Here is a 12090-nt window from a genome sequence, read left to right on the forward strand (position 1 = left end):
AACATAGAGTTTGTCATCAAAGTTTAACTCATTTTTTAGTCACCCATTAGAGAATCGAGACAATTCGAATTTATTTTATACAAGTCGACACAAAAATATTTGCATAAAGGATGTTACTAAAAAAAATTGATGAAGTAAACAAAAAAAGCATTTGAAAGATTCTTACCTTTTATCATTCACATTTTTATCAATTAAATTAAGGGAGTAATGTTCTTTCAAAGATAGCCTCATTTTTGGTAATTAATTAAGACATTTTTTGGCAAAATTCAGTGAACTGTTCCGAGCTATAAAAGAGCTAAAAAAACTTTTCAAGTGTAAACAAATATGGGGGAGAAAATAGCCACGTCTATTAAAAGGGTGGCAACTTGGACCATTTCAAGTTTACCCGGTTCTACTGCTATCTAAATCTAAATAATTTCACTTCAAGCCAACATTGCATATTGTGCAATAAGTTATTTTGATGCCGTCAAATTATTGGAAGTGAATTGTTTAAGAGATTCCATCGCTCTAAGTTTTGGCTTTTAATCAAGTTCTTACAATTGTCGATGCGAGCAATTGTAAAAATTTGATTGCTCTGTTAAAAAAGAAAAGCAGTTCAAGCGAAAAGTTTAAGTACAAGTCAATCTTTTCTCGCCTACTTTCGAATTTCGGTATATTTTGAAAGAATAAGTAAATAAAAAGTAAAGTTTGTTTTTCATTTACGAAAAAAAACACATTATTTTAGATACTTTACCTTTTAAAAATTATCATTTATATGCTCCATTCGCAATATGTTTTGCATATTCGCAATTTAGGGCCCTGGGGAAGTTATCTCAAAGGGCCCTCATTATGATCAATTGTATACCCAGGACCAATAGAAGCGTGCTTTGGTCATTGAAATATAAAAATAAAAGTTAATCAAATCTTTTATAAGTCAAAACTATTTAAATATCTTAAAAATTGTTTTAAAAAAATATTTGTACCCACACGGAGCCCCGGGAAACTTCCCCGTCTTGCCCCGCCCCCCTTCTCGGCGGCCATGCCCATAGCCAGAACAACATTGTATGTTAATTTAAATCTGTTTATCAATATTTATCATTTTATTATTATTCAGAATAAATCATATGAAGCTAAATAAAAAATTATAACTTAATGAACATATAAAAATGTATGTATGAATGTATGTATGTATGTATGTATGTATGTATGTATGTATGTATGTATGTATGTATGTATGTATGTATGTATGTATGTATGTATGTATGTATGTATGTATGTATGTATGTATGTATGTATGTATGTATGTATGTATGTATGTATGTATGTATGTATGTATGTATGTATGTATGTATGTATGTATGTATGTATGTATGTATGTATGTATGTATGTATGTATGTATGTATGTATGTATGTATGTATGTATGTATGTATGTATGTATGTATGTATGTATGTATGTATGTATGTATGTATGTATGTATGTATGTATGTATGTATGTATGTATGTATGTATGTATGTATGTATGTATGTATGTATGTATGTATGTATGTATGTATGTATGTATGTATGTATGTATGTATGTATGTATGTATGTATGTATGTATGTATGTATGTATGTATGTATGTATGTATGTTTTGTATGCATATTTGTATTTTAACAAAACATTAAACCGTCCTTGAGCACGCGTTTTACACAAAACTATGTGGTGTGAAGATCTAAAGTTTCTCAATGTTTGTGAGTGCCAAGGCCCTCATACATTTACATATTACTCGAACTCTTTTTGCAAGTGGGTTGAAGTTCCTCAATTTGTTTTCTTTTCCTATCTATATTTTCTTTATAAAGTTTTGAAGTTGCAAGGTTGTTTATTGAAATTAAAATGCTTTCTGGCAATAGGTTTGCTGGTAAACTACATAAAGCTTTAAGAAAGTGATACTCACTTTTCTTGTTGAATTCCCTTTCGTATATTATGTAGTTAATTACTTCTATTAAGTTATGTCCTTTAGCAGAATTACCTTTTCCATTAATTGAAAAATCAAATCCTTCTAAAAATATGCTCGGACATAGAATCACAATGTTATTAACTAACTTAACCGCTTTAGTATCAGTACTTTGGAGACTCTCTTCAAACTTTTCTAAAGTCTTTACTTTATTACCAGCAGTTTTTTTTTTTTCTTTAAGCTTTTCAATTAAAGCTTCAATAGCTTTGGAAGCACAATCAATAACCATGCCATTTAAGTTCTCCTCAAGTTCTTGACTTGTGCATTCTTGACTCATACTCTCGATTCCTGCATTATCGATTACCTCTGTACTCACTTCATCATTTTTCAGGAGTTGCTCTAGCCGTTCTTTTTTTGTCCTAAATGTTACACTTTGAGAATCATTTCCTTCACAAAAAAGATAAAACAAGTTTAAAGGCATGCATAAGTAGTTTTCAAAGCTATACACATCTATGACATGCAGACTATTTTTAGGCTTATTTTTATTATCTTTGTCTATTAGTCCCCAATACATCACTGGGGGGTTTTGAATGTTGTGTTTTTTTAACGGTATTTCTACTGCACCTAGCTTTTCATCAATATTGTCAATTTTATAAACTTCAATAACAACCTTTTTTTTAACAGTGTTGCACCCTCCTCCGGCATCATTTTTACTCTTCAGTTTGTTGATTAGACTTTTACATGCTTGCACATCAGGCGAGTTAGAACCCAAAGAGAAGTTGCTAATACATATAGCTAATTCATCCAACTCTTCCGGACGAATTACCTTTATTCCAACAGGAGTAAAAATAGTTTGGGCAGAATAATTTGTTAGTTTCTTGATTTGGGAAAGTTTATGGTAAATAATGCTATAAAACTTTGCATCGTCTTCGTTTTCAACAAGCACAAAGTTCACATTAGGTTGTATAACATACTTTCCCTCTGACAATGCAGAGTTTGCTTCACGCGATGTTGCTAGTCTAAGAGATGGGTTCATTCTGATGAGTGCATCGGTTTTATTACGTCTAATTTCATGGTCATTTTCCATAATAAAGACAGACTGATCAGGAGCAAGATTAACAGTATCCATTCTATGAGTTGTCAAAAAAACTTGAAAGTTGAGGGTCTTAACAAACTCTTCATGAAGAATTTTGAAAAATATTTCGCAATTAGTGGGATCGATGTGACTATCTGGCTCATCTAAAAGCATTAAATTAGTCCGGGTGATGTCATGTTTTTTGTTTTCTTCTGCACTTAAACCCTTAAAATAAAACAACCAAGCTAGTAAATCTAAAATCACTTTCTCTCCGAAAGATAGGCAAGAAAGTGAATATAAATTTTGATTAGTAAATCTACTAAACCATATTTCTTTGCGTCCATCCTTGTTTTTTTCCCACAAAAGTTGGTAAGTAAAGTTGTATTTTATCAATAGTTTGTTTATAGCTTTACACGGATGTTCAAGTTTTAGCTCCGTCTCCATATATTTTTCAATTAGTTCTTCCATGAATTTTGGATCCGCTGTTTTTTTAAAATAATTTCCATTAGCTATGCTTTCATTTCTACAAAAGAAATCCAAAAGAATTTCTTGTTTACAAATATCCCTGTAATCTTGTTGATGATATGTAGCTCTTTTATCATATGATAAAAATACATGATTTATTATGTTTAGAAATTTTGATTCTGTGTGTTTCATATTATAATACGGTCTGCAATTATCTATCATTTCAGAAATTTTGTTGGCAAATATATCATCTTTAACTGGATTACAAAATTGACCGCGATCAATTTTCTCCTTCAATGTTTTACCAATTTCAAAGTTTATAAAAGAATCTAAAACTCGAACGTCTCTGGTATTTGCATACTGTTTGAATGATTGTACAAATAAGTCTTTATTACTTAGTAATCTAAATATATCAGGATTCTTTGGTGCTTTTCTTATACTTTGAGAGGAAGTATCTCTCCAAAATACAATAATTTTTTTTCTTTCTTTATTATAATTATAATCCCTTAATTGAGTAAGTAAATGCGTTTTTCCAACCCCATTTTTGCCAGTGATAACTGCTAAGTTTGGAATGTTTTCCCAAATTAAGTTCTTTAATACAAACTGTTCATTTCCTTGGTCATTTAAAAAGTCAATTCTGTCAATTTGACCTTCCCTTTCTCCACTTTTAAAAAAAGAAATCGGCATCTTATATATTTAGGGTTATCAATTAGCTAATTATTTTTCTATAAATCAAAATGAAAGACAGTAAGTTTACAAAACATATTAGAGCAGTAGAAAGTATGTGAAGTAATCCTTTATTATTTCATATTTCTTTTAAAACATTATATAATGAGAGTATCTTGTCAACATTTTTTAAATTTTTGAGAAATTATCTTAAACTTAATTGTCCTGCTTTATTTATTAGTCAAACTTTAAATGTTTTCATTAGGAAATTACCAATATGATGTTGTAAAACGAAGTATGACATCTGGTAGTAATTTAAATTGCTATCAAGACGCGATAATTGTAAAACGAAGTAATTACAAACATGTATGCTACTTAAAGTTTTATGCTTAACGACAATCATCATCCATGAAAAAAATGTGTTGCTTCATTGCTCTAAAATATTGATCACTGTACAAAATATAAACACCATAAAAGCGCTAAAGCAGCATTAACAATTGTGTATCGAAATAATACAACTTGTAACAACAGTCTATATACATAAATACATACCTTACATTATATTACATTACATCACATCACATCACATCACATCGCATCACATTACATCACATCACATCACATTACATTACATTACATTACATTACATTACATTACATTACATTACATTACATTACATTACATTACATTACATTACATTACATTACATTACATTACATTACATTACATTACATTACATTACATTACATTACATTACATTACATTACATTACATTACATTACATTACATTACATGACATTACATGACATTACATGACATTACATGACATTACATGACATTACATGACATGACATGACATGACATTACATGACATTACATGACATTACATGACATTACATTACATGACATTACATTACATTACATTACATTACATTACATTACATTACATTTACTTACATTACAATACATTACACTACTCAACATCACATTAAGCAGATTTACCAAATGCAAAGTACTAAACTTTCACTTTGATTCTCAAACTTTCACTTTGTATCTCATGTGGTAAACGTTGAAACTGTGTACTTAATCGGACTTTTAATTCCTCATAATCTTTTTTACTGATGCCCAGACTTTCTTTTTGTCTTGCGCTTAACTCTTGTTTACTTGCGTCGAGGATTGTGCTTTTACCGAAAACAAATACAGACAAAACTAACCAACAGATTATCGATAATGGCAAGAGATTATAAAATATTCCAGAGTGATAAACTCACTGATAAGATGTTTTTGGGAACATTTAGTAAAATAGCTAAAGTTTGTAAAAGTTTAGAGAACTAGTTGGTATTAAGGTGCCTTCTCAAATAAATTGGATGTATGGCCTAAACTTCTTTAGAACCGTGTGGTCGATATTTGAAAAAATTCAAATTTCTAAACGTAGTTTTTTTAAGGTTTTAACCTCAAGAATCAAGCCCTTTTTTATCTTAGATTAAATGAGCCCTGTGGCACCAGCGATCCAAAAACGCTTATGAGTTTAGGGAATAAGAATTTCTTTTAAAAATAATTTATTTTATTTGAAATATCATGAAAAATGTACAAAAGTATACGACTTTATATTTACATAATAAATAATCACATGCCTAATAAGTGTAATGCACATGTAGCAACTGTAAATGCCGCACGTTACAAACAAATCATGAAAAGATTTTAATACTTAACTTTGTTGTTTAGATGTTTGCATAATTAAGAAGCTTTTTGCTATGATATCTTTTAACTATGTAATGTGTCCATCATTTAAATAATGTAATTAATGGGCCAATTTTTTTCATTGTAAAAAGTTTTTTTCACGGAAAGAATATATATCGATTGCTCCGCGCAAAATCGGACTATCTGCAATCTCCGCGGAAAACAAATTTGGTTTATCTGCTTTCTCCGTATAAAACAAAATTGGCTTATCTGCAATCTCCGCGTAAAACAAAATAGGACTATCTGCTTTTTTGCCAGATACATTTTTGGACTATCTGCGTTTTTCGGGTGCATAAATTTTTGGTGGTGTTTCTTTAAATATTTGAATTTTTTTTTAAAGTTCTACAATTTTTTAAATAATAGCGATTATTTAAACACAAAACCTTGAACATAACTTGATTTAGTTTGTGAGTAATCATGTTGTTTTAGTTAAGATAAATATGTTAAAAATAACTTATGTTGTTGTTAATAATAAAATGGCATATGTAACAAAACATTGCTATGTTACATACTAATTGCTAAATTCATAATACATTGTCAATTTTTTTAAGCCTTGTTGTTGTGACTAATAACATTAGATCAAACTAAATACTTGTTATTTTATGTTGCAATGTTGCTAAGTGGTCATTATACTCAAGATCTGCATATAAATATATACAGGATGTCGGCCAAATCAAGGAAATGGCAGGGAAATCATATATTTTCAAAAAAGTCAAGGGATTATTAGGGAAATTAGGTAAAGTTTTAGAAAAATTAGGAAAGATGAGTCTTTATCAAACTTATATAACTTAAATAAGTTGTATATAGTACACGTTATCTAAAAGTTTATTAGGCAGAAAGTTTTATGAACTTCTCTTGATATATTTAATGTGGGTTGTATTATTGTTTATATTTTTGCAGTTGAAGAGCATTTTTCTAAACGATAAATAGGTAAATATCAGGGAAAAGCGAGGGAAATCCAATTTAAAATATTGGCAGACCCTTTGTGTATATATATATATATATATATATATATATATATATATATATATATATATATATATATATATATATATATATATGTATATATATGTCCTAACTAACGAAATTATTGTGATATATGTATATATATATATATATATATATACACATATATTTACATATACACATGTATATACACACATGCGTATATAAATATATATAAGTAATATATATATATATATATATATATATATATATATATATATATATATATATATATATATATATATATATATATACATATATTTATATATACACGTATATATACACACCTGCATATATGAATATATATATATATATATATATATATATATATATATATATATATATATATATATATATATGTATATATATAGTAACCTAGATCGTGATTAACAAGATTATTGTTATTAACCTATTTTTGTTCATTAACCAATCAAACTATGTGGAGTTTTCTCTGTTGTCTACTTAAAACCATTCTTTTTTGGAGATGCTACTTAACTGAACACAAACTAGTTAAAAATTCATGCATGAGACTTCTATATAACGTCGGTTCTGGGACATTGATACCCTATTATATTGGGGGGTTCGATGTTATCCAAGATGGCGCCCAGAATAAAGTATTAGTAAAATATTCTTGCCAGATTCAAATTTTGTTTTTTGTTGACTTACCTTTTTTCAAAAAAATGTTCTGTTAAGTTATAAAATTATTTTCTTGTTGTTGTAAAATATTTTTTATTATGTTTTCATAAAACATTTCTTCCCGCATTGATTTAAAATTATTGTGAGTCTTCAAGGCAAGATCTGGTTTTGTAGTGTCCAATGGCCAACGTGCTGATTTTATTTCTCAAAATGATCCTTTTGTCAACTTTAGGGCTGAGTGCGACTTAGTTAGTTTCTTCTGTGAAAACATCGTGAAGATGAGATCGTATGCTGTTTACGGTTGTAAGCTTTTCCTCTTTATTCATTAAGCAATTGAAAAAATCTTGGTGAGTGAGGTGATTTTTAATCACACATTTCTGAATTCCTTTACATTTTTTTTCTTCTTTTTTAAGGGTTATGTAAGAGTAGAGTTTCGGTCTCAGCCCAACATACCCAACAATTTGCTCACCTCCGGTTTCGAATTTGAAAAATCCTAGATCCTTTTCATTTAAACCCGCTTCGAATCCTTCATTTTCAATAGCAGGATGGTCTTTAGGAAAGTTGCTCGTGTCAAATTTGTTTTTCACGTCTGCGGCAATGTCTTTATAAAAATCTTCCGTTTCGATTTCGTAAAACATTGAGTCGGTGTCAGTCATAAACAATTTTGCCTTATCACCGTATTTAGGTTTGATATAGTCATAATGGAATTCATACATGAGGGTTTTGCTGATATCAAGGATGCTCATTCCTAAGAAAACAGGTTTGTTGTAAAAGACATTTGTTTTTTTCATATGAACCGCGATTAAGTTTTCATCAAAAATGGTGTTTCGTTTATATCGAGGGCTTTTAGATAATTTTATAGCTTCTTTTTTGGTGGTGATAAGTTTAACATCAACGCGTTTTAGAATATTCTCCATGGTTTTCCCAAACACGGAGTTGTTCATGAGTTTGAAAAATTCTTTATCAGATTCGTTTTTAGCTTCTTTTCTCTTTTCGGTGTTGATGTCAATGTACTTTTTCATGAAAGGTTCTTCTTCAAAGGTGATACCACGATGACTTTTTGTAATGATCAATCCCATTCGTTCATAGAGTTTTAAGTTGGTATGGTGAATGACATATTTTTCTTTGTTGTTTAATTTGGGGACCAGTTTTTCTACTTTTCCAATGAGCATTCTTTCAGTAGCTAAAGGGTAATCGTTATATGCATCGTGAAGGTGATCGGGGTAGGTTAAGTCAACTTCGATAATGCATGGCATGGATTTCCAATTTAAAAGTTCGTCTTTAGTCATCCGTCTAAATCCTCTAACGGGAAGAGGTTTGGTCATTGCATATCCATAAAGATTATTGGCGTCTAAATACTGAAGATATTTTGTTACTTTTAAAGGATCGTATTTGGCCATGTATTTGTTGTTCGCTTTTCCAAACCGATTGGGGATCATGCTGATTCCTCCGCGTATTCCTTTTTTAACCATGTTGAGCATATCAATATCGGTTAGAAGCTCTATTTCAATTTCAGTTATTTTTAGCATAGCATCCCGAGCCAAACCAGGAGAGGTATAATACCAAGCAAGATCAAGACCATAATGGCTGAGACATGTATCTCTAAAAGTTTCAAAAACATCAGCAAGTATCAACACGTCTGAAATGTTATATAAATTGTGATAGTCCCTAAAGGTTTTACATTTAAATTCGTTCCAAACGTTTTGAGCATGCGCATAGTCTTCCACTGTTGCTGATTCATCATATAGTTTGGAATAAAAGGCTTCAATAGGAGGTAATTGCGTTTCAGAGAATTTTTCAATGGAGTCGACCCAATCGTAAGGGTAAATGCCTTTTTTTCTTACTAAATTAAACTGCTTTTTTTCTTTGTAATATTCAGCCACGTTTTTGAATTGGTCATCAGATTTTTAGACAGTTTGTCTCAGCCAGAGAGTAAGAATCTGATGCTGTCAATAAACCTCAATTCTTTCCACACTTCCTTTGGTTTTCCAGTTTTCTCATCAATAAATTCTCTCACTTTGATTTTTTTAGAGAAGCTGATATATTTTTCTTTATTGTTGGGTATGCAATTAAGCCTTCCATCTAATTTCTTGATAAACAAATGACTGTCGTAACCAGAAAAATATGGAAAACGATCGGGATGAATTTTGGAATTTGATATTTTTTATTGGAATCATCGTGCGCAGCTCCATGATACTTACCAGTCAAATGACAGTGATCAAAGACTTTATCACCGTTAAGATCTTTTTTGCAAATGTGACATAGGGTTGCAGCCTCGAAATTCTTTTCATCCTCATCAGTTACCACTTTCTTTTTGTTCCAACGTTGTTGTCGTAAATCAGTATCGTTGAAAATCTTTTTAAGGTCTGTTTCAAGCATGGTTACAAACTTGTGAGCCACATCGTCATCATCGCTTTCTGCTGTGTACATGACAGGTTTTTCTTTATAAAGGGTTTCGTCGAAGCATTTGATATAATAGCAGAAGGAGATTAGAACGTGTTTTTGGTTTTGTTTGGTGTACGACTGTTTTGAGTTGGGAGCGCAGTGTTGTTGAGTGTTGACAGGCTTGAGTATACTTTCAAAGTCTGCATACACCACAAACGGAACCCTCATTGTGTTGTTGTAGTTCTTAAACTGAAGGGTTGTTCCTTCTTTAGGAAGTTCAATTCTCATTGGAGCGTTATTATAGCAGTCTTCTCGATGTTTTTGAAGCTTTTCTTCTTGGTCATAATCTTGAAGGCATCTTCTGCAAAAATATTTCTTGTGTTGATGTTTCGATACTGAGGAACCAGCAAATCGACTAAAACTTTTAATGAGACAATAATGGTTAGTGTCTTCGTTTTTAATATACAGCAAATCAACGCAGTGCTTTCGATTCACAAATTCAGATACTCGCAAAGGGTAAGGTTTTTTATTTTCATATCCAAAGACGTTGGTGCTAATAGTTGAATTATCCACTTCAAACTCGTCGATTTTATGGTAATCCACAGGAAATGTTACAACTTCCCAATTGATCTCTTCTGATTTTAAAATCAAGTCTTCATCAATTCTTTCGTTGTGTGTATTTTTAAGATTCAACGCTCGAGTGACTGCCCATTTGAAGAATTGATTGTCATCGTTTTCCATGTTGGTGATCGCCTTTTTGTTTTTCAGGTCAGGAGGAAAATCAATGTAGGATCCACCGCTGAGAGGCACGTAATCGATAAAGTTAACGTCCATTTTTAAAATCTTAGACATGACGCAATTAGATCCCAACTTATTGTAATTGGTGCTACGTTCCAATACTTTTTCTTCCATTTCGCTCATTAACTTTCTTACATCCGTAGCCGCTAGAATAATTTCTGAGTTGGATGAAAAACTTGCCGTTCGAGTAGTTTCTTCACCGGTCAAGAGGCTTACAGTTTTCATTTCACACGTTAAAATAATTCTTACTTTGGTGTTTCTTTCTCCTTCCATGGTATAGATGACAGCCTCTCTCACCAAATTAAAAAAGGCGGCAAGGTCTTGATATTGAGAAGAAGGCTCATAAGAAAATTTTCTAACAGCTCGCTCCGCTGAATGTTCAATCATTTTAAACTTAACGGGACGAGGAGGCTTCACAACAGCAGGACGAGGAGCAGGGAATACAAGCCCTTTCAGAGACTGTATCCTTTTTTCCACTCCACTTTTGACATGATTCACTGTATTCTTCACAGGTGTTGGAACATACGGATCAATGACAGTAAGTACTTGGTTAAAACCATGAGTGACAGCCGTTGCAATTCTTGAAAATAAACCAGATCTTGATGCAGGAACCGGTGTAATAACGTTTGTTGAATCGATAACCGGTGTGTTAAGGATAGATGGTTCATCTCTAGTTTCCCTATTTTGCAAGAGAGCATCAGACTCGAATGAAATTAAGTTGTTAGACCAAGGTCTTGGAGCAGACACTGACCTAATAGCAACGGGACGATGAGCAGGCTTTACAGAAACCTTTACAGGAGGTTTTACAACCCTAACCACTGTAGGTCTTTCATTTACAGGAGCAGGCAAAAGTCTCGCTTTACTCATTCGTCTACGAGGAGCAGGACCATACCCAATGATGGGTCTTGTATTTTTTATAGCTTCAATAAGCTCGGCTTTTCTCATTTTTTAAATGCCTTTGATGGCTCGGTCTTTTGCCACTGATTTTCATTCGTTAACATTCATTCTATCCATTTTATATAGGAAAAAAAATTTCTTTAACCCACTTTTAATTTTTATAAATTTCAGCAAAAAAAAATTTAAATTTTCAGCAAATTTAATTTTCATGACTTAATCACTTCTATTTTATATCCGTGTTTATCGTCAAAGTGTTTCCAATAGTGCCCCGTTTTTCTTCTTAATTTGTAATGGGATTCGAATTCAGTCACTTTTCCAGTTTTAACATGGGTTATTTTATAAGTGAAAGGATGATTTCTGATGTTTTCAAGTCTTTTCCATTTAGGATCGATGGGTTTTTTTTTTTTTGGAGGTTTTACTTTTTTTTCTTTGGAGGTTTTGGTTCATGTATTCTTGGTCTTCCAACAGGTCTCCTTTCTTTCACCTTTTCCATTAAATCATCTCTA

At 31.2% G+C, this 12090-nt stretch overlaps 2 protein-coding genes across 4 annotated transcripts in view; both read right to left on the bottom strand.

The window, feature by feature from the left end:
• LOC145191148 (UDP-glucose:glycoprotein glucosyltransferase 1-like) overlaps window positions 1–12090 on the bottom strand; it is a 421900-nt gene that overhangs the window by 313200 nt on the left and 96610 nt on the right. The gene's annotated exons all lie outside the window — the stretch shown is intronic.
• LOC149881735 (uncharacterized protein DDB_G0284767-like) lies at window positions 1610–5208 on the bottom strand. Of its 3 annotated transcripts, XM_090066755.1 has the most exons (3): window positions 4971–5194; window positions 3660–4675; window positions 1610–3557 (listed from the first exon to the last, which is right to left on the bottom strand). In XM_090066755.1, the coding sequence occupies exons 2-3, from the start codon at window positions 4142–4144 to the stop codon at window positions 1739–1741; spliced, it is 2304 nt and encodes a 767-aa protein (XP_089922881.1). In that variant the 5' UTR covers window positions 4145–4675; window positions 4971–5194; the 3' UTR covers window positions 1610–1738. The 3 variants fall into 3 exon arrangements, with proteins under 3 accessions (XP_089922881.1, XP_089922882.1, XP_089922879.1); XM_090066756.1 differs by lacking the exon at window positions 3660–4675 and having other exon boundaries at window positions 1610–3515; window positions 5126–5208; XM_090066753.1 differs by having other exon boundaries at window positions 1610–4675.

Source organism: Hydra viridissima, unplaced genomic scaffold (assembly GCF_058129835.1).
Source record: "Hydra viridissima isolate aposymbiotic clone 2 unplaced genomic scaffold, HvirCarnegie_v1 scaffold_11, whole genome shotgun sequence".
Taxonomy (NCBI): domain Eukaryota; kingdom Metazoa; phylum Cnidaria; class Hydrozoa; order Anthoathecata; family Hydridae; genus Hydra; species Hydra viridissima.

Coding starts and splice junctions, on each gene's coding strand:
- LOC149881735 (XM_090066753.1), bottom strand. CDS start 4,144: ATGCCGATTTCTTTTTTTAAAAGTGGAGAAAGGGAAGGTCAAATTGAC.